Source organism: Macaca fascicularis, chromosome 17 (assembly GCF_037993035.2).
Source record: "Macaca fascicularis isolate 582-1 chromosome 17, T2T-MFA8v1.1".
Taxonomy (NCBI): domain Eukaryota; kingdom Metazoa; phylum Chordata; class Mammalia; order Primates; family Cercopithecidae; genus Macaca; species Macaca fascicularis.
In genome coordinates, this window is record NC_088391.1 from 30,547,571 (window position 1) to 30,569,824 (window position 22,254).

The following is a 22,254-nucleotide window of genomic DNA, read 5'->3' on the forward strand; positions in this document are numbered from 1 at the left end:
AGATTTATGGTTTTGTCATTTTCTATAAAATGAAAAGATGTCAATTATGGTCTAAAAGTACATGTAGGAATTAAGTTAGAAACAGAAAATACACAAGGAAAATCTATGCTCTCCCTAGACCTAGACACAAAGCAGATTTGAAGACAGAAACAAAGCATGCATAATGTTTTCTATAAAATATATCTACTAATATTTTGGCTATAACTTTTAAATTTAAAGTGATTTCATGGAGCGTAAGTTTTCTCCAACAGCATTTCTCAAAAGTGATAGCTAGATGGTACCTAGAAACTAACTTTAGGCTTTTATCATATTATTTTGGAACAAACTCCTTTATTTAAAAAATATTTGCCAAATGAAAATTAAAGTATAGATAAATTCTTAGAAAATGCACTCAGATCTTGTTAACTATACTATGCTTCTACAAAATGTCTCATTTCAAACGGAAAGCCTACATTACCAATTCTGTTAGAAATCTAACCTGCAGAAAAGTTAGAATATTTAATTAAAAAATTTAAAATGTAATACCTTTGGCTGGGCACAGTGGCCCATGCCTGTAATCCCAGAACTTTGGGAGGCCAAGGCGGGCAGATCACCTGAGGTCAGGAGTTCAAGACCAGCCTGGTCAACATGGTGAAACCCTGCCTCTACTAAAAATAAAAAACTTAGCTGGGCATGGTGGTATATGCCTATAGTCCCAGCTACTTGGGAGGGAGGCAGAGGCAGGAGAATCGCTTGAACCTGGGAGACGGAGGTTGCAGCGAGCCAAGAATACGCCACTGCACTCCAGCCTGGGCGACAGAGCAAGACTCTATCCCCAAAAAGCTAAAAAAAAACAAACAAACAAAAAAAAAAACAAAAAAAAACCTTCATTAAATTGCAGACTAAAAAGTGTTACAGTATCATCTTTTAATTTACTATAAACACAAACAGGTTGTTATCTTTTCTTCAAGATGTTCAATATTTTAGAATATTCGAAATATTTTCATTGATTTCCAAAAGACAAGAAAATCTATAAGGAAATGCTCTTTAGGAGAACCTTTACATGCTAAGCCAAGGAGAATGTGACAAGAATGACTTACCTAAGAGGGGAAGAAGGACTGGATAATTGTAAGGCATCACAAATAAGTTGACACAGTTCAGTGCTGTACTGGCTTTCAAGTAACCAAAAGGATGACCAAGTTCACTATATTTTGCACTATTGCTCACGTACACCTGTTAGAAAGGAGCAATTAAAACTTTAATAACCTTTAAAGAATGTTATATAAACTACTGATTCAATTCAGCTTTTTAAGAAACACCTCATTTAAATTTTGGGGTCACTGTAAGTTGTTCAGCTCACCTGCCAACAAGTTTGAGGAGATTTCCTTTCCAGGATAAATTGAGTCAGTGGTGAAGGTTCCAACTCATATTTGTCAAAAGGAAGTTTATCAATAACCATTGGTTCACAGTCTGTACAGGAAAACTTCACTACAGGATGAGATGTACGAGGTGGCTAAAGGGGAAAGTCTTGTAATTACTATTTACATGAAATTCCAGAAACAAAACTAAGTATCCCTCATTATCAAAATTTACTCAGTTCCTCCATCTTGCTAATAAGAGTTTGATTTACTGTTAAAAGCAACATTAAGCTGAAAGAAAACACTTGAAAATGTAATGCTAAAGTTATTGCTAATATTCAAAAGAAAAAGACAAACACTTGAAAATCTGTAGAAATGAAAATAGTTTTAGGTCTTATGCAAAATTTAGTAATTGAGTATTCATTAATTTTTACATCAAAAAAATGAGAAATGTATATGGAAACTGTCACAAGTCTTCATTTGTAGCAATTTACTTATAGAGAGTAGTGACTTCCAACGTAATCATAGATATTGATCGGTTTTTGAATATACATTATATATTTCTAATTATATAAATTATAAATGTAGATGTGCATAAAAAAATATATGCCAAAATGGTATTAAAATAGGAGAAAAACAACCATAAATAGAACTTCTAATGCTTCCTTCCCTATTCCAGCAATTATTTTGGTAAACTCTATAGGATATACACCCTGTTCTAGAGGTATAAAAAAGAAATACTTTTTTAAAAAAGGCACGTTACCTCCCATCTACCTCTTAATAGTCCTCTTTCTAAAAATCTCACCAATTGTGAGATTTTGTGAACAAAATGAGCTATGAGGAAGTAATTTCAAATTTCATAGCTACTGGCTCAGTTACTGCTTATACCCTGGTGGTTCACAAATCTACTGTGTTGGGGTCAGATGGCTCTCATTTCTCTGCTGTATCTAACTATCTACTGGACATAACCTGAATCTTCCACAGGTCCCTCAGACACAATATGTACAATTTGTTATTTCTCCCCCAAGCTACAAAACCTGTTCTAAAAACCTAGTCATTATTCTTGATATCTTCCCATCATCCTCCATATTTAACTGTCACAAAGACCTGGATAAACCGATAACACAAATTCTAAGGCACTTACCAGAACACATAAACATGGTAGGTAGTTAGTCCTAGTTGCTGCCTTCTGTTAATACTAAACTCTCATCTCTCGAGAAATGTATCTTCTATTTCTTACCACTTTAATTTGGGCCTTCATCATTTCTCAGATTAGACTAGTACAACTGCCTTTTGCTTTGTTTAGTCTCTAATCAGCCCCCCTCTGATCAATCCTATGGCAGTGAAATATAAATAGGATCATATAACTTCCCTATCTAAAATTATTCAGTAAAAGTAACAGCCAAACACCTAAAAATAGTGTCTAGACTCTCAATATCACATACAAAGATCTTCAATGATCTGGTCCCTGCCTTCCCACACCACGCCATACAGACTCCACGCTTCTGCCATGCCAAGTACTTATTTTCTCCTTTGTGTATTGCAAACAAAGTTTAGAAGAATGAGTTGGCATGTAACAACCTCTAAAAGACTTCTTCCCTCATACCCCTTCCCACTCTGTACTCCAAAAACACACCAGGCTGTCAGGCCTACCTCCTCTGGCTCCGCCCCACCCCTCTATGACAGTTGGCACACTGTATTCTATGATGTGTACATGTCTGACCTGCCCATAGACGCATAATGTTCAAGAGGGGAAGCATTATGTTTTACTCATCTTGTGCTCCTGTGCCTAGCATGCACCTGATACACAGTTTATTCAATCAGTCCACGAAACACACTTATTCTGTGAATAAAAGTACTGAGATCCAAGATGGAAAGTGGAGGGAAAGATCCTCTAGAACTTGGCAAATAAAATTTTGCATATATGATTTTGTTTAATCCCCAAAACAACCCAGTAAGATGGAGCTATAAGCCACTTAACAGATGGGAAATTGAAGCTTACAAAAGATAACCAAAGGCACTAGTTAGTAACTAGTAGTGCTGTGATTCAAATTCACATCTTGTAACTTACATTTAACTTCATTAGCAATATTTCTTCAATATTACAATTTATGAAAATTTCACTTCCCCTAATATCCTTCAGTTACTAAAGTTTGCCAGTTCTTTCCAATATTATTTATTATTCTGTCTTCCATCATCATAATTCAACCACTTAAAATCTCTTACATGAACCATATCAATAGCCCTCTAGGTAACCTACCTGCCTTTCAGCTCATCTCCCCCTTCTAATTTTTCTGCATATAACCACTACCAAATCAATTTTTCTAAAGATGTCTGTTAAAAACATCTTCAACTGTTCTTTGAATTCCACTGTTAAAAAGCTAATATTCCTTAACCCTGCATTTAAAGTCATAAAAAATTTGGTTAGTTTAATAGTACTCTCAATGTCCTATATACATGTTATGATCCACCCATACTCAGCTACTTGTTACTCCTCTAAACATACCTTGTTCTTTTTCACTTCCATATTTTTTTCTCATACTACTTCCTTCTCCAATTGAAGTCCTACCCACCCTCTATGGCTTGTAAGAATGTGTGATAGACTGCTAGAGCAGCATTAATAGATAAGGGTTGTGATACTGGTTTTGGATTTCTTTCCATTACGACTCAGGTACTGTATGTTCTCCTGTACGTGTTAAATAAATACAATAGAATAAATAACCAACATGACAGTATTTCATACAAATAAGGTATCTGTTCTGTAAGAGTTGAAAGACCTCCAGAAGAGAAAGTAAAATGACCAAAGAAATTGAAAGTTTCTCCATAAAGCCAGACTAAAAAACTATGATGGTTCTATCAGAAAAAAGGTATGAAGAAGATACTTCAATGAAATTTAGAAAACCTTAACTTCATGCACTACTTTATTAAATCCCTAATGAATAAAGGAAATATCACTTTATAAATTCAAAATAAAAATTATCCTGAAGAGCTGATACAGGTTTGAAGTGCAAAAGGTTTCAAAAAGGTTTTGTTGTATGAAACATTACTAAAGACTGCTTAATGATCTCTGAAATACAATTCTTATTTTCTAAGGGTAAAATCAAGGAGAACCACTGCCATGCTCTCCCGTAAAATATCCCTTAATGCCCTCAGATACTTGGGAAAAAAAATATGGAAAGAAAAGAGTACACTAACACAACTAAATGGATATTAATCTGTATAAATGTACCCTGTTATTTTAAGAATTATATAATGAATACTGATAATTCACCATGATCACTGAGCAAACTTCATTGTTCCTAAAAATAATTCAGGTAAACAAAATCAGAAAATCTGTTCTAGCTTAAACCTCCAATCTGCAACACTGTATATAACTAAAACCATACACATCAATATGAATTTAAGACTAAGTCCTAAAAAATTGCAGGCAAACTATTAAAATTATTTTCTAAACTTTCATTTAAATCCTAAATTGTGTCCCAGAGACAAATCCTCATTTAGAGTTCAAAGAGGAAATTTTGTACCCAGAAGCCAAGAATAAAAAACGTGAGCATAGTATTAGATTCTAAAGGAAGGAGATGCCTTTCTTTTTTCTATTACTTCATAATAAACAATACAGCACACTAAAGCAAGTAACAGGGTATCATAGCACTTTGAACATCTGTCTAATCCCCATAAATTAATCACAGCTTTCACAACAGAATTTAAAACTAATAGGAAAGGCAGCTGAATGGTTACTGTTACATAGTTACAGTCTCTCTGGTACTTACTAGTGTTGGCGAATTTTGATCTGGCCAAAAAGACTCTGGAACAGGCCAATGACCTATAGGAACCCCAGTTTTAGGATTTGGTCTGACATATATGAGTTTGTGACAGCTATGCCAAGGCTGAGATCCAAAAGGCCTTGATATATCTGGCTGCCCATCTACAGCAAAGAAATTAAGACAAAGAAAGCATGTATCATAAGTGGGGGATAAGCATAAAAAGTTAAATTATATCCATTATTACTTAATAAAAAATTCCTAATATTTGTTCTTTTCTAGGTTTTCCTATTTTTCTTAAATGGCAGAACGCTATGTCCGCTTAATATTTAGACTAGATTGTAATTCATTAGACAATAAGTACAAATTCCAACTATGAGTTCGCCAGTTCAAAGGAGGTCCGCAGCATCCTTTGCTTTCCCAACTGGAACACATAAAACATGCTTTACAGTGAATATCTGTTTGATGAATGACATGTTTTCTTCATCAGATGATAAGAGCAAGCACCCAATTTGCCACCTTTATCATCATATCCCAAATGTCAAAAACAGTGCCAGGCGCACAATAAATACTAGAATAAATAAGTATTGCAAATTGACTATTTTTTAGAAATCATTTTAACTGAAGCCTAAAAAAAACTTAATAAGCAAATCTAGACGAAAGCACCTACCTTTAATCTAAAATAACTTCAGCAAAACACCAACTATCTTCAACAATTTAGTGAACATTTACTAGTACCAAACTCTAAACAAAGCATTAAAATAATTTAAAAATAAATACATTGTAACAATTCAATTAAATTTTTTTTTAAGTCTGGTTTTGCTAAAGAAGACATGACACAACTTATTGTTATCACCCTTTCCTTCCCTACAGTACTCTCTCAGTGCCCCCATTCTTTCATTCATCTCTATGATCTTTCTCTTTTCCCAGGTACCTACTTTAGTGGACCACCTCTGCCAATTATCATTAAATGACTCTCTAAATCTTTGTGTGTGTGTGTGTGTGTGTGCGCGTGTGCGTTTTGAGACAGAGTTTCGCTCTTATTGCCCAGGCTGGAGTGCAATGGCGCCATCTTCGCTCACTGCAACCTCAGCCTCCCGGCCTCTGCTCCCAAGTTCAAGCAATTCTCCTGCCTCAGCCTCCCAAATAGCTGGGATTACAGGCATGCGCTACCACGCCTCGCCTGGTTAATTTTGTATTTTTAGTAGACACGGGGTGTCTCCATGTTGGTCAGGCTGGTCTCAAACTCCAAACCTCAGGTGATCCACCCGCCTTGGCCTCCCAAAGTGCTGGGATTAGAGGTGTGAGCCACCACGCCCAGCCATGACTCTCTAAATCTTGAAATAGGTAACATACAATGCAGAGGGTCTCAGCTATAAACCATCCATTGGTTGTACTATAACTCCTTATATCCACTGGCTATTGGAAATAGTTCATGATACAGAAGCTAAGAAAAAGCCATGTGGGACTCAGCTAGAGTTAGAAGAATCAAGCTTAATAAAGCCTGGTTCCTCATTTTTGACCCACATACACCATTTAGTTTCAATCAGTTTGATCCTTGGTCCAAAAGTAGCTAAGGAGTTAAACATCTAGGATTGAACACTTTGGGAATTAAACAGCATAGGAGAAGCATATATATGTTGACAGGCAATTGTATAATACTACAAAGAAATTATACATTTGCTTATCTATAAATACTTTAAAAGGCTTTTGACTCATCAAAATGTCAGGCAATAAACAATCATTAATACAAAAAGGTGATGCTAATAGACCACCGTTAGTTTACCTTGACTTTCCTATTTAATCTTCCCTCTTTACCAACAGCCTGTCTTAATAATTTAGTCTTGCCAATCTTAAGGCCAAATCACAGTAAGTTTTCAGTTCTAGTTGAATAAACAATAAAGCAAGTTTTGAATGTCTAAAACAAAAGTGCAATAATACCTTCTACGGGGGAAGGATCTGGTCCTGCTTTTTCAAAGTTTATTACCACCCCACTTTGTACTTTCTGCACCAAGGACTCCAGACACTGATTAAGCATTCTTGGAGAACACACAGAATATGAACGGCCTGAGATTTAAAAGAAAAAAAAAAAAAAGAAGAAGAATATAGTAAACTAGTTAGTTGCAAGAATTCCTATCTTTAGCAAGAAAAAAACAACTGTGGGGTTTCTGACAGTACTAATTAACAAAAGTTCAATGGTAGAAGTTGACTAATTTCATTATCTTATGAAAGTGCACAAAAAATCCTTATTTCCAACCAACCAACAATCCCATTTTGTGAGAGTATGTATTTTCTTCTAATTATAGGTATTTGGAACATAGAATTCTTGGTCTGAACAACACACAATGAAAACAAGTCACATATTTTATGTTTTTAAAAACATATACAAAAAACACACTATCTCCAATTATTATGCAATATAATTTATCTTTAACACATATACACACACACATCTAGTAACTGTCTCCCCAAAATCTTATTCCTGCTTAACAAAAGTATTATCACTAAGATTTACTGTGCACATAGTAGATATGTAATAACTACTTAACTAGTTCATTGGCAGTTTTTAAGTATTTTAAATATTTGCGTTTTAATATACAGATGGTAGCGTGTGCTTTTCTGAATTTCACTTAGCTTACATACTTGGGAATTACCTATCTTACGTGAATTCCCTTTTTGCACATTTTAACCTATACTACTTTTGGTTCAGAAGCATTAAATACTAGTGATTTTTTTAAAAGATACGAGTGAAAAGATTTTTTAAAGAGGAATTTTCAACAAAAATATCTAGACCTTAGCTATATAATACTTTATATACTAGACACATGTAGCTATTGAGAACTTGAAATATAGCTAGTCTGAATTGAAATGTATAGTAAGTATAAAATATACACCTGATTTTGTTGACTTAGTATAAAAAAAATCTCAGTAATTTTAAAATATCAATCTCATACTGAAGTAATATTATGGATATATTGATTTAAGTAAAATATATTATTACAATTAATTTCATCTATTTTTAATTTTTAAAGTGGCTACTATGAAATTTTTAATTACATATGAAACTTGAATCAGATTTCTATTATACAGTTCTGATTCAGACCAATACTAAAAACCTAAAAACCTTGACAGCTAAAACTCAATCTTTGGCCAAATATTTTGCAGTATTATTTATAATAAGCTCAATATGAAGCCCTACTCTTTTACACATTCAACCAATTATTTCAGAACACAAGCTACATCATTACATTTGACACATCAAATTACTCATATCAACTTATATTTAAGGTGATTTGTTAAAGGCTACTCAGAAAAGAGAACATTATAGACAATGGTGATTCAAATCCTCAAAGTCAGCTTTACTTAGAAAAAATAAGTATCATATAACAACTGTATAAAATAATGATGACTGTAACCTTAACAAATATCTACCAATTACTGAGTATCTATTTGCCTGGCACTGTTCCAATCATTTTATGATATTAATTTCTTTAATCCTAGCAACAATTGTATGGGTTATTTTCCCCATTTTACAAATGAGAAAACTAAAGCACAGAGAGGTTAACTAACTTTTCCAAGTTAGCATAGTGATACAGCTACAATTCAAATCCTTACAGGGTATCAGAAACTATTCTGGATATCCTTTGTCCCTTGGAAATCCTCTGTTAATTTGAAATCATACTTAAAATAGAGCATTTATATGAAGTCACATTATCTGAAAGAATTGGTAAATTTAAATCTTTTTTCTAAGTCAATTTAAGTATATACAAAAAGCAATCCATAAAAAGGTTAACCATCTTTACATGCAAAATATTAGAAGTTTACATAAAAGCTGAGTATCTTATTTCATGAAATTTAAGCATATTCCTAAGATGTCATTAAAAAGCAAAAGTATATAAACTATGACAATTATCTCTGCTCTCCTAAGTTGTGTCATCAATTATTAAGAAAACATAAGCAAATCAATCTTAACATGAAATAAAATTACTAATCAGTACATTTTACAAAAATTGGAGAAAAAGAATAAAATGAGTCATTTGGCAAATTAAAATCAATTATCTTAAAAGTTAAAGAGAAATAGCAAATTTTGCTTTCTTTACAAAGTGAGCCTATATCCTACGTAATATTCCTCAAGCGAACTTATTGTCTATGTCAAAACTTACTCTTTGGAATATACAACACTTTGCGCTAATGCATAAAGTTTCTAGGATCACTACTTCTATTTGTGAAAAAAGTTATATTAGCATACACCTTCAAGTCAAGAAGCTGTCTCACTTTGGGTTATGTGGAGTCCACAAAAAAGCCAAACTAAATATAGTGAGTCTAAAGGTAGTATTAGCATCTTTGTCAAATAGAGAAGAAGCAAATGAATATTTCTAAGTTGGTCAATAGTCCTTACAGAGGCTAAGAAAGTTAAATGTATTTAATCTAGAAATATCTATAAATAATTTTTATAAAATACTTTAAAAATTCCTGATATATTCAACAACATGTCTATCAAACATTTAAAAATTTATTATCGTCCTTGCACCTCCCCCAAACCTGCTTCTCCCTAGTCTACCATCTCAGTCCTTGGCACAGCCATCCATCTCTAGTGGTTCAGAACAACTGAATCATCTGGGAACCATCCTTGATTGCTTCTTCCCTTATTGTCCTCATCTTTGGTTCTCTTTTACGTTAAGCCACCTCTCACCACCTCCAAAGCTAGAACAAAGTACTACTACTAGTCTTCCTGCTTTCATTCTTGCCACTCTGTATTCTCATCTAACAGGTGAAGTGGTATTTTAGAAATAGAAATCAGATGTCACCGCCTATAAAAAGCCTTCAAAAGGCTTCCCATCATACTTGGAAAATAAAAAAAACATTTATTGTAGCCTAAAGAGCCATTCAATATTTGGCCCCTGCCTACCTCTCTAAACCTAGCTACTATTCTATTCCTCCCTATGTAAGCTCCAGCCATGCCAGCCTTCCTGTCGCTTCCAAATATACAGAGAGCATGTCCCTTTCCTTGCCATTTCCCTCGCCTAGATATATGTGTAATTAACTCCATTATTCAGGTCTCTGCTCAAATGTTACCTCCTCAGAAGAAAACTTAGAATATTCCTTCTCTGCCTCAAGTTAGACTCTATTCCCTTACTCTATTTTGTCTTCAAAGTAGGTAGCACCCTACTATGTACTACAATACTAGTAGGTAATACTAGTACAAAATATCATTTATTTATTTTACATGATTATTATCTGTCACTCAGTACAAAGATGTAAGCTTTCTATTGTTCCTGCTGTACTCCGAACACCTAGTAACAGTTATTTGGTATAGAGTTACCTTTACCTGGTATCAAAATAAAAATGCTTACAATGACTATAATTATGTAATTAAAAAAATACATAGAAAGAAATATATTATTATTTTGGCAATACAGGTGAATTTTTTCCAATATTTCCTTAGTGAACATGAATTACTCTATAATGGGAAAAATAAAGTACACAAATACACACATGAACAATTACTTAAAAAAATTTTTTTTTTTTTTTGAGACAGAGTCTGGCTCTATCAGCCAGGCTGGAGCGCAGTGGTACGATCTCGACTCACTGCAACTTCCACCTCCTGGGCTCAAGCAATTCTCCTGCCTCAGCCGCCCAAAAAGCTGGGATTACAGGCATGTGCCACCATGCCCAGCTAATTTTTGTATTTTATTAGAGATGGGGTTTCACCATGTTGGCCAGGCTGGTCTCAAACTCCTGACCTCAGGTAATCCGCCTGCCTTGGCCTCCCAAAGTGTTGGGGTTACAGGCGTGAGCCACCGCGCCCAGCCAACCTCAAGTTTTAAAAATGCACAGGAATTGTTAGCAGTGATTACATATTTGGATAGTGCAATACCAGTGGGTATTATCTTTTTTGTTCTTTCTACTTTTCTGGTGTTCCCCAAAACTTTCTTTAGTGAACATCCTTTAAAAAAGAAAGAAAACACATTATTCAGAGATATGAAAAGGTGAGTGACATTTGAGCGGCTTACCTTATTGCTAGTAAGAGCATGAAAAGGGGCAAATAAACTATCACATCAGGAAGGATTTAGAATGTATATTTAGAGAAGACTTCCTAATTTCTTGTCTAAGATTTCTGCATCATTGAAAGATATCACCAAGGATGACTTTGGAACTTCTCCTCTAGAGATGTTCCTTTGAAAGAATAAGCAAAGTAGCTTTAATATATTACTGCCTAAAGGCAAGGATATAACTGCTACATGATATCTCATGGTTCTTTTCAGACTCTTTGATTATACCACTCACTTCACTTCACACTGTGAATATTCCTGATCCTAGTGACAAAGTTATAGTATATTTAAGTCCCAAAAGTTCATCGTAATTCTAAGTTCAAATTAAGTAATTCACAGTAAGGAATTTCCAATGTGAGAATGTTATAGCCTCCAAGCCTTCCAGAATCTGTTAAGTAAAATCCCCAGTTAAAAAAAAAAAATTTTTTTTAAATCAGAATTTTTAACAAGGGTGCCAGTTCAAAGCTGGAAACTGAAATTTCATGAATATAAATGTGCACCCTGCCACAGAAAAAAATACAACTGTCACCGAAAAATATTATCTATGTAAAGAGAACTGTTAGTAATTTTCAAATTTAGATGACAGGTTGTCCCTTAAAAAAAATTACATATATGCCTTTTTTGCCCTTTGTTAATTAAATTGTGAAGGCATTACAAAAGTTCACAAAAAGCATTTCTATAAAATGAAAGCATTTAATGACATGAATAACAGTTTTCTAACTTATCTATTTCACACACCTGTGTAAGGTTAATCCCTTTTTGTCTGTGAATTTTGCAGATTTCCAAAACCCATAGAATTTTAGAAAAAATGCACCTAAAATATTAATTAGAACTTATATTTTCTCTTATGTAGCTGGTTATGATGAATCTCATTAGAGCACCAACTGTGTCTGCAGACTATGTCATAGGCCCTAATCGTAAGTAAAACAGTGGAATGCTAGACTTGCACGTTTTAATATCAAATACAGAATTTGATATTAAAATTACTTTAATAAAATTTTTAGGTGAGAACTGAAATGCTCCATGAAAGCAAAAATGCCATGTCTGTCTTACTGACTACTGAAAGCCAAAAGCATGGAACAATACTTGGTACACAGTAGGCACGCAATACACACCTATATGAAATTAATCCACCTGTTAGCTAATTCTACATTAAATGAGTTCTGAGTTGATTACATATGTATTTCACAATTTCCCTTGCAGTTCACTTAGCATAGTACCTATCTAATCTGATGTATAAGTGAAACAGAAGCTGGATAAGACCTCACTATCTGTTTCCTTTAATCTATCAATCTCTTTGCCTCTGGGAAAAATTGCACTTAACCAAGCATATCCCATCAAATATAGAGATGATTCTCAAAACATTTTTTGCAAAAAATAATGCTATGGTACTTCTAAATCATTGGCAATCTTTCTAGATAAGAAAATTACTTTAACAACTTCAAATACTAGCATTTTCTATACAAGTAGAAAAAATATTACCATTCCTTGTCATATGCAATAGTAACCACATTCTATTAAAATGAAGATCATAGACCATTATCAATAAATGTACTGTTAAAACCATATATGCCTATTAATTCCTAATATTAACTTGTTAAATAAAAACAAACATGGATGTTTGTTTTTGTACACTTTTAAAACATTCAGATAAAATCTGCTTTAAGTTACCGAATTACTGCCAGCAAAAAAACTTACCACCTGTCACTTCACACATTGGTGTGATTGCAGAGTCATCTAAAGGCACACCTGTCAACTGTTCTGATTCTACTGACATGGTGCCAGGCAACCGCAGCACTAATGCAAAGAGTCTCTGATCCCAACGAAAAGGTTCCTTGGTCAATTCACTTCCAGGCAAAGGAGAATTAAGAGGTAAATGAAGCTGAAAGTAGGGGGGAAAAAAACAGTAATAAGAATTCCACAGGCTATTTTTTCAAAAAGCCTACTTTAACTACACTTATGTTAAAACTCCATCAACTCTCCTATCACTTGAAAAACAAGCTCAAATATAAAAGCTTATTCAGACATAGCTAAAACAGCACATGATACTGTTAATTTTCTATAGACTGAAAAATATCTGTATTGTTGGAATGAATTTCAGATTTAGACTCAGTTAATTACTGGGTGCTGAATTGCTTCCCAATAAATCATTTCAATTATTCATTAAAACAACCCTGTGATAGATATGTTATTATTCTTTTCTTTTTCTTTTTTTTTTCTTTCTTTCTTTTTTTTATTAGGTGGAGTCTCACTCTATTTCCCAGGCTGGAGTGCAGAGGCACGATCTTGGCTCACTGCAACCTCTGCCTCCCGGGTTCAAGCGATTCTCCTGCCTCAGCCTCCCGAGTAGCTGGGATTACAGGTATGCACCACCTCGCCCAGCTAGTTTTTGTATTTTTAGTAGAGACAGGGTTTTGCCATGTTGGCCAGGCTGGTCTCAAACTCCTGATCTCAGGTGACCCTCACCTCGGCCTCTCAAAGTGCTGGGATTACAGGCGTGAGCCACTGTGTCCAGTCTTATTATTTTCTAAATGTAAAAAAAAAAAAATATACCTCAAAAACATGATTTGGCCTCCTGTGTCCAGAGTTAGTTCTTTTTTATTACACCACAGCAATCTGAAACATCTTCACAGCTCTTAACATTTTTAAATATGCTTCATTTTATACAAGATAAACAATCTTAAAGCATTTGTAGAAGAGTAAATTTTGTCACTCTAATTACATTTTAAATGTAGTGATTCTTACCATATCTGAGTAAATGTAGAGAGGTTTGGGAGGTTTTGTATGTGTTGCATGTTTTATTAATAATAGATGTTTCTTCCCTTAGACCTGCTAAGTTAGAATCTTTTCTGAGATTCTTAAGCATCTTACAAAGCTTTAAATGACTATAATGGGCCCTTCTATACCAACAGAGTAACAGTGTACAAACAGAATCCACATATTCATCTCAGTATCACTCAATGAGGATGACCAGACACTATGTTTCTCATGACATGATGCAGTACCACAACATCAACTATAAAGGATTCTTACTCAAAAAGAGGAAGAAAGAAAAGATTCAACCTGAATTGAATCAAGCCTTCAGTTCTACCAGTTTGCAGGGAATAGTGGGGATATAGGATCAAGTTAAACACCAGCACAAGGAAGCAATCAGTCAAATCCAGAGTGTGGGACATTATACAGGACAAATGACCTGGTTTCTCCAATAAATTAGTGGCATAAAAAAGCAAGGGAAGGGAATCCGAGGAGTTAAAACTGTTATAAAAGAGACAAAAGCAAAGATTTTTGAGACAATCAGGAAATTTCAAAATTACATTACTGGAATTGCTAATAATCTTTTAAGTGTGATAATGGTACTTAAGTATATGGTGCTTAGGAAAACAAAAATCCTTACCACTTACAGATTTTTTAAAAATAAAGTCAAGACTCAGTTTAGGGCTTTTTTCTACAAATACTGGAGTATATTTTCATACAGAACATGCTTTAAAATGATCACTTCTAAATTGTCATTTTTTATACTAATTTCTTCACAAGCAAGACCTAATTGTATTGTGTACAGCCTTTCTAAATCTCACATAGAGAAGACTTCCAAACTTGATGGGGGTTGAAGTCATTCTACACTAAAATAGACTCAAGTTTCTTCATTGACTTACATCAAACCATTAAAAAAAGAAATCCAATTCTATTCTAGGAAGAGTTTTCCTAGTGAAGCTATGTTATACTGGCACCTCTCTTCAAAAGATTCATGCCATGAGAATATGCTGCAAGACTCCATCAAGATCAGCCAAGATTTTGTGACTCTGGACAGAAGTCATGAGCTCTTTCTCTGGCACGTAAGGCAGAAGGCAGAAGCAACAGAGAAGGAATGCTGAAGAAATCTGGGCCAGGATATTCTCGAAGGTTTCCTAGCCTCACAGGCTCTGTGACAGTTGTAAACAGCTCAGGAACTCCAGGCCCTTACTGCTATTACCACATCCTGACAGAAGACAAATAAGCAAGCACTATTTACATCATCTCCTATTACCCCAGACCAACCAACCACCTTTAAAGTATTTGGGAAACACAGCTACCAAGTGCTTGGTCATTTTCTCTCTAATATCACAGAAATGTCAAAGCACCAGTGGTACTAGGTGAAGTTTCAACTGTTAATGCAGTTGCTTTGCAGAGTAATGGATACATGGAACTGTCTTGAGAATCTGGGGGAAAACAGGCACTGCGTGGACCACACACACACACACACACACACACACACACACACACACACACACACAAACTAATCATGTAATGATGAGCATCTGCAACACAGACAATATAAAATGAAATAAATTGCCTTTGGCTGTACAATGCTGAATCTAGACTGAATTTCAAATATATTAAAAAAAACCCAGCAAGCATCACAAGCATATTCTAAGCATTTTATACATAGCTGTATCAATTTTATAAATTTTAGGCAAATTTTTATTTTTCTATTGCTTTTCATTTCTCCCTCCCCAAATCACCACCAACCTCTCAAAAAGAAAAAAGGGGGAAAATCCACTGTAGTTTAAATGAATTAAATAGAATAAAGAGTAATGGCAGGCAAACAGAAATAGGAAAAAGATTAAAATCTGAAGGAAAAATCTCAGGAGGATTGACTTACTCCAGGTTTAAAGTTTACAGGTGAAATTCCAGTAATGTCTTAAAAATCAAAGGGGGTGGGGAGGTCTTCCTGAATATATGGACTTTGAGAATCAAGGAAAATTGTACATAAATGAAGAAAAATATAGTTAGTCCCTAGAAAAATATGCAATAAAAATAGACAATTCCCAAAAGCAAAAAATGGGCAATAGATAAGGATACCTAAAAGGAAATCCATATGACCTATAAACATGTAGAAAGATGATCAAATACACTAGTTAACAGATAACACGAATTAAAATATTGATGAGATACCATTTCACACCCAATAAGATTAGCAAAAAACTTTTTAAGTTTGACAATACCAAGTGGTGACAAGAATATACAACAACAGGAACTCTCCAACACTTCTAGTGACCCTATAATTATATTACTGTTTGGAGAACAATTTGATAGTATCTGATATAGCTAAACATGAGCATACCCTAAAACCCAACAATGCCACCTCCTAGAAGAACTCTCATATATTTGTATAAGATGTTTTTAAAAAAAAAAAAAAAAAAAGCAATTGACTACAGCATTATTTGAAACAGAGGAAAACTAGAAATAATTTAGAAATCCAATAAGGGAATCAATAAATAAGCTGCAGTCTGTTCACACACAAGTGAAATGAATACACTAGAACTCCTAACATCCAACATGGATAGATCTCAAAACAATGTTTTGTGGGTAATATAGCATACATACATATAAGAACATATATCCAGAAAGCACAGCTTAACAAATTTTCACAAGTTGAATGCCTTTGTGTAACTAAAATTTGTATCAAGAAAGGTAACTTTACTAACTTATGCTTCTCTCCAACTGAGTTGTTTTGCCTGATTATGAACTTTATAAAAATGGAGTATTGTCTCTTTGGTTTATGGCTTCTTTCATCATTGTAAAGGTAAGAATCACCTATATTGCTACACAGAATAGTAGATTGTTCATTCCTATTGCCAAATTGTTTATCTGTGTGCCATAATATATTTATTTTTATTTTTCAGAGACAAGTTCTTGTTCTATCACCCAGGCTGGAATGCAGTCACATGGTCATAGTTCACAGCACCCTCAAACTCCTAGACTCAAGAGATCTTCCTGCCTCAGCCTCCCAAGTAGGTAGGACTACAGCACGTGCCACCACACTCAGCTCACTTTTTAATATTTTGTAGAGAAGGGATCTCACCAGGCTGGTCTCAAACTCCATAACTATCCTTTTGAATTGTTTGGGTATATTATGAATAGTATAACTATGAAATTACAGTACATGTCTTTGTGGAAAATATATGTATGCATTTCTGTTGAGTATATACCTAGTTGTGGAATTGCTGGATATGAATATGTTTACTTTCATCAAATACTGCCAGTTTTCCAAAGTGGTTATACCAATTTATACTCCTACTAGCAATGTATGACAGAACCAGTTGCTCTGTGTCTCCTTCATCAACACTTAGTTTTAGCTGTCTTTTCCATGTTAGCCATTTTGGGGTGTGTGTGTGTGTGTGTGTGTGTGTGTGTGTGTGTGTGTGTAGTGGGGTTTTAATTTTCCTGATGTTTATGGAAGTGGAATACCTTTTCATATGCTTATTGGTTATTCCCACTTGCTCTTTTGTGAAGTGACTATTAAAGTCTTCTGCTTATTATTTTTAATTGGGTTGTATAGCTTTGTCTTATTGATTTGGAGGATTGTTAATCTATTCCAGAAATCTTTTATTGCAGGGATCCCCAAGTCTGTGGCCTGTTAGGAATGGGGCCGCACAGCAGGAGGTGAGCAGTGGGCAAGCAAGCATTACCGCCTGAGCTCCACCTCCTGTCAGATCAGCAGTGGCATTAGATTCTCATAGGAGCATGAACCCTATTGTGAACTGCACATGCAAGGAATCTAGGTTGTGCGCTCCTTATATGAGAATCTAAAGCCTGATAATCTGAGGTGGAACAGTTTCATTCCAAAACCATACCCACCTGTGTCCATGGAAGAACTGTCTTCCAGGAAACCAGTCCCTGGTGCCAAAAAGGTTGGGGACCGCTGCTTTATTGGATACATTACAGTATTGCAAATATCTTCTATTCTGTTACCTCCTCCATTATTTTAGTGGTATATTTTGATAAATGGAATTTATCTTATTTTTTTCCTTTCACAGTTAGTGCTTTTGTCTCCTCACAGATAATGAAGACGCTCTCCCATGTTTTCTTCTAAAAGCTTATTATTTTCCCACTTAAAATCAAACCTGAAATACATCTGAAATTGAGTTTGCAGTATGGTCCAAAATAGGGGCAAAGACACATTTTTTCCCCAAATGGATATCCAATTGATATAAGCCATCCCTTCTATGCTGCACAAGAATGTTACCTCTTTCTTGTATCAGGTGACCGTACACGTGGTAGTCTATTTCTGTGTCAAAAACAGTATTACATGGAAGGAAAAAAAGTGCAAAATGGTGCACAGAATAGCATCTCTACACATTGTTAAAAGTAATGTTTAGAATAGTTTTACATATGTGTAGTAAAAATAAGAAAACGTGGACTAAATGACTATAAATCAAATTTGCAATTGTTGATTACGGGAAGGGAAAGAGGGAGGAAAGTGACAGTAGGGGAACAAGGGAGACTACACACTATCAATCTGCAATGTTCTGTTTCATTTATTAAATTTTTAAAAATCCAAAACAAAAAAGAATAAGGCAAATATGGCAGAAACTTTATATTCCTTATTCTTATCCAAAGTACTGAAACATATTAATATGAAGATAATTGTCAAAAGTCAGTAGTAGTTATCTATACCTCTTTTACAATAATGTCATTATTTTATACAAATCCAAAGACAAGAAAACTTACTATATGCCTCAACCCAACAAGAGAAAGATTAAATACAGTAATTACTAACTCCAAAGCTCAGACATTTGTAAGAATCCGTAACAAAGAGTTATTCTTGATCAGCCATTAAAATACATTGCAAGAAGGTAGACTACTTCCTGAAAACTATACATGCATTCACTCATCACTTTTTATGTACCTACCAAATATCAGGCATGTTTAGGCTCTGAGGATTTAAAGATAAATAATAAAATACACCCAGTACTTTAAGAGTTCTAAACAGAAGGATCATGTTCCTGAAGGAATCTGTTTCAGAGCTGTATTTAAAGATAAGCCAACACACAGAAAGAAGAAAACTGAGAATCACAGTACTAGCTAACAAGATATTTAATAGGATTTTTATTTCTGAACACTGAATGGGATTAAGAGTTTCATAAGAGCTGTTTTCTGAGACTTAATCCCAAGAAACTCTAGTACGAGTATTCAAATGGAAGTGTCTGAACTAATGATGCTTTAAAAAACCTAGCTATTAATAACAATAATACTTTTATAGTGTTTACTATTAGATGCCACAAGTTATTCTAAACCCTTTATATATATTAACCCATTTAACCCACAAAACAAACATATGAGATAGGCACTATTATAATCCTCATTTACAAACGACAAACAGAGAGCTTCAGGACTTGTCAGAAGGTACACCGTAAGTGGTGAGGAGACAATTCAAACCCAGGTAAGTCTGGCTCTTAAACACTGTGCTCTTAAACACTGTTATTATATTGCCTAACCAGGAGTGGAAATACAATCTGCATTTTAAAAAAATCAAATGTTGAATTATTAATATAAAAAAACTAATTATATTCAATGAAAAAAGAAAATCTTAATTATAAAAATAACTTTTAGAAAAAAAAGTTAAATTAATTTCTATATCAATCTAGTGATTTTTAAGTCCCTAATTAATACATCTTATAAACACTGTAGGTTATTTTTATAATGCATAGCCCTATGCTTTTTCCCTAGTTACTCTTGATACAAAGGAGTGGCAATGTATTTTTCTCCCTCTTGCGTTTCCCTTCCATTTCTTAAAACACAGGCAATAACAATAAACAATAGCTAGCATATTCTGAACACTTATTATGTGCCAAGCACCATGCCATGAGCTTTACATACAATATTTACAACAAGCAAATGGGGTAGATACTATTATTATCCCCTTTTCAGAGATGAACTGTAATATAAGATTGTTAGGAGACATCTGTTTGGAGAACACACTCAAGTAACCCATGCTATATCATCAACTCTAGAACATCTAGGGAGGGAGGACTGCAATTTTAAGAACTGAATAAATCATGTGTGATTCAATAATATAGTAATTTTCCTATAACCATGATATTGTGAGCCTTTATTAGAATCTTATAAAATTATACTGGGCAAAGTTTCAGTCTAATGGACTAATAAGCAGAGAAAATTATTGTTTATATTCAGTTTATTTTTTGCTTGAATACAAGTGAGGTTTTCCATATTGTTATTTTAAATGATTAATTTTAGTAATATTGCCAACTCAAATATCTTATGTCAACATCTTGGTAGCCAACAGAAAAGGAAATGCAACTTCAATTTAAATTTGGGAAGACTGTCCTATTTTTCCTAGTTTCCCTTGCAGAGCCTTACTGCCCCTTCACCTTTGAGTCCTTCCTCAACTTCTTACCAAAAGAAAAGGAATAAAACCTACTTCTCCATTGGTCTGAAAAACAAATGGCAGATTAGGCAGGTGACAGTTATCACCAGGTATGCTCAAATTTTATGTACTTACAAAAGTGCAATTTCCTTTTTGATTGTTTTATATTTGATTATGGTACAGACTCTAATTATTTGTGACTTTGCTAAAATTAGACTAAAGCGCAACTTAAATTTTAATTATTTAGTTATTCATGGAGCACTGACCATAAACATAGCACGATTTCAGGACTTAATGTAGATAAATTATGCCCAATAAACAAGATTTGAGATTACATTTTAGCTAGCTCACTGTAAGAAAAGCTATTCTAAAACCTCAGATAACCAAAATTCTCATACATTATTACTTATTTTTTAAACTGTAGAATGTAAAAAATAGAAACCAACAAACAGTAAAAAAAGATAAAAGAAGTTTATTTTTAAAACATCTTCAATTCAGTAATCTAAACAGATGTCTCCTAGCATACAACCTAATTGGCTGGATGAGGATCAAACCTGAGCCCACCATGAGTCAGGACTAATCTGTACCAACGCAAGATTTCCCCTAGCTGGGCACAAGATTTCCCCTAGCTGGGCACAAGATTTCCCCTTAGCTGGGATACACCTGTAATCCCAGCACTTTGGGAGCCCAAGGTCACGGATGACGAGATCAGCAGATCGAGACCATCCTGGCTAACACGGTGAAACTCCATTTCTACTAAAAATACAAAAAATTATCTGGGCGTGGTGGCACGTGCCTGTAGACCCAGCTACTCGGGAGGCTGAGGCAGGAGAATCGCTTGAACCCGGGAGGTGGAGGTTGCAGTGAGCCCAGATCGCACCACTGCACTCCAGCCTGAAGGACAGAATGAGACTCCACCTCAAAAAGAAAAAAGGAAAGAAAAAGATTTCCCCTTTCTTGAACTTGGAAGTTCTGCCAACTGGTTATATTACCAAAGTAATTCAAATGATATGTACTCTCATAATCATGCTTCCAACTTAAGTTTTAATGACCTATTTACTTCGCAGCCTATCCCACCAGTTTGGAAAAGGGAAAGAAGGATCTGATACTTTTGTTTCCCCCACAGCATTTGTCATATGAAATAATAAATGAGGTTCCACTCACACAGTCATAGTAAAAGAGATGCAAAGCTGGAGTTATAATCAGATCACAAGCACCTCTCAGTGTCCTGCCAATAAAAATTGTGCTCCTGGCCAAATATGGTGGTTCACACCTGTCATCCTAGCACTTTGGGAGGCTGAGGCGTGGAGGACTGCATGAGGCCAGGATTTCAAGACTAGCCTGGGCAACATAGTGAGACCCAATCTCTACAAATACACACACATGCACACAAACACACGGACAACCCAGGTGTGGTGATGCACACCTGTAGTCCCAGCTACTTGGGAGGCTGCAGCAGGAGGACAGCTTGAGCCCAGGAGGTTGAGGTTGCAGTGAGTCATGACAGCACCACTGCACTCCTGCCTGAGTGACATAGGGAGACTCCATCTCAAAACAAACAAGCAAAAACTAAACAAAAAAACAAAAAAAAACAAAAAACAAAAAAAACCCTGTGCTCCCTCCACCCCAACACACATACACATACACACATAGATACCAAGCTTCCATGCTAATGTAAGTCCTGAGTCACAGAACCAGTCTTATCTCCAAGAGCTGGAAGTCTTATTCTTTCCTTGTGTGTGTAACCAGTTCATCTCTATGGCCTTTGTATGTGCCCATACATAGAGAATACAAACACACGAGCTGCAAAGCCTACCTGACACCTTGAGCAAGGGGTGGAAAAACATATTCCATAAGCTCGCACCATAACAAACACTCCATCCAGCTCAATATATAAGATGCATACTGAGAATTTATATATGTACATACTTCCACTGAAAACATAACCTCATATA

The 22,254-nt window shown here is 34.8% G+C and overlaps 1 protein-coding gene across 12 annotated transcripts in view; it reads right to left on the minus strand.

Moving 5' to 3' along the window:
* INTS6 (integrator complex subunit 6) overlaps window positions 1-22,254 on the minus strand; it is a 123,255-nt gene that overhangs the window by 51,075 nt on the left and 49,926 nt on the right. For 9 of the 12 annotated variants that reach the window (XR_010582599.2, XR_012426975.1, XR_006693614.3 and 6 more), the window contains 5 exons: window positions 12,850-13,033; window positions 7,040-7,165; window positions 5,108-5,262; window positions 1,340-1,492; window positions 1,080-1,212 (listed from right to left, as the gene is read on the minus strand). Coding sequence is in view for 5 of the 12 variants with exons in the window: in XM_015438974.4 (XP_015294460.1) it covers window positions 1,080-1,212; window positions 1,340-1,492; window positions 5,108-5,262; window positions 7,040-7,165; window positions 12,850-13,033 (751 nt within the window). In the remaining 7 variants the exon portion in view is untranslated. The remainder of the gene's footprint in view (window positions 1-1,079; window positions 1,213-1,339; window positions 1,493-5,107; window positions 5,263-7,039; window positions 7,166-12,849; window positions 13,034-22,254) is intronic. The other 3 variants (XM_045377154.3, XM_074022065.1, XM_074022063.1) reach the window with 2 other exon arrangements.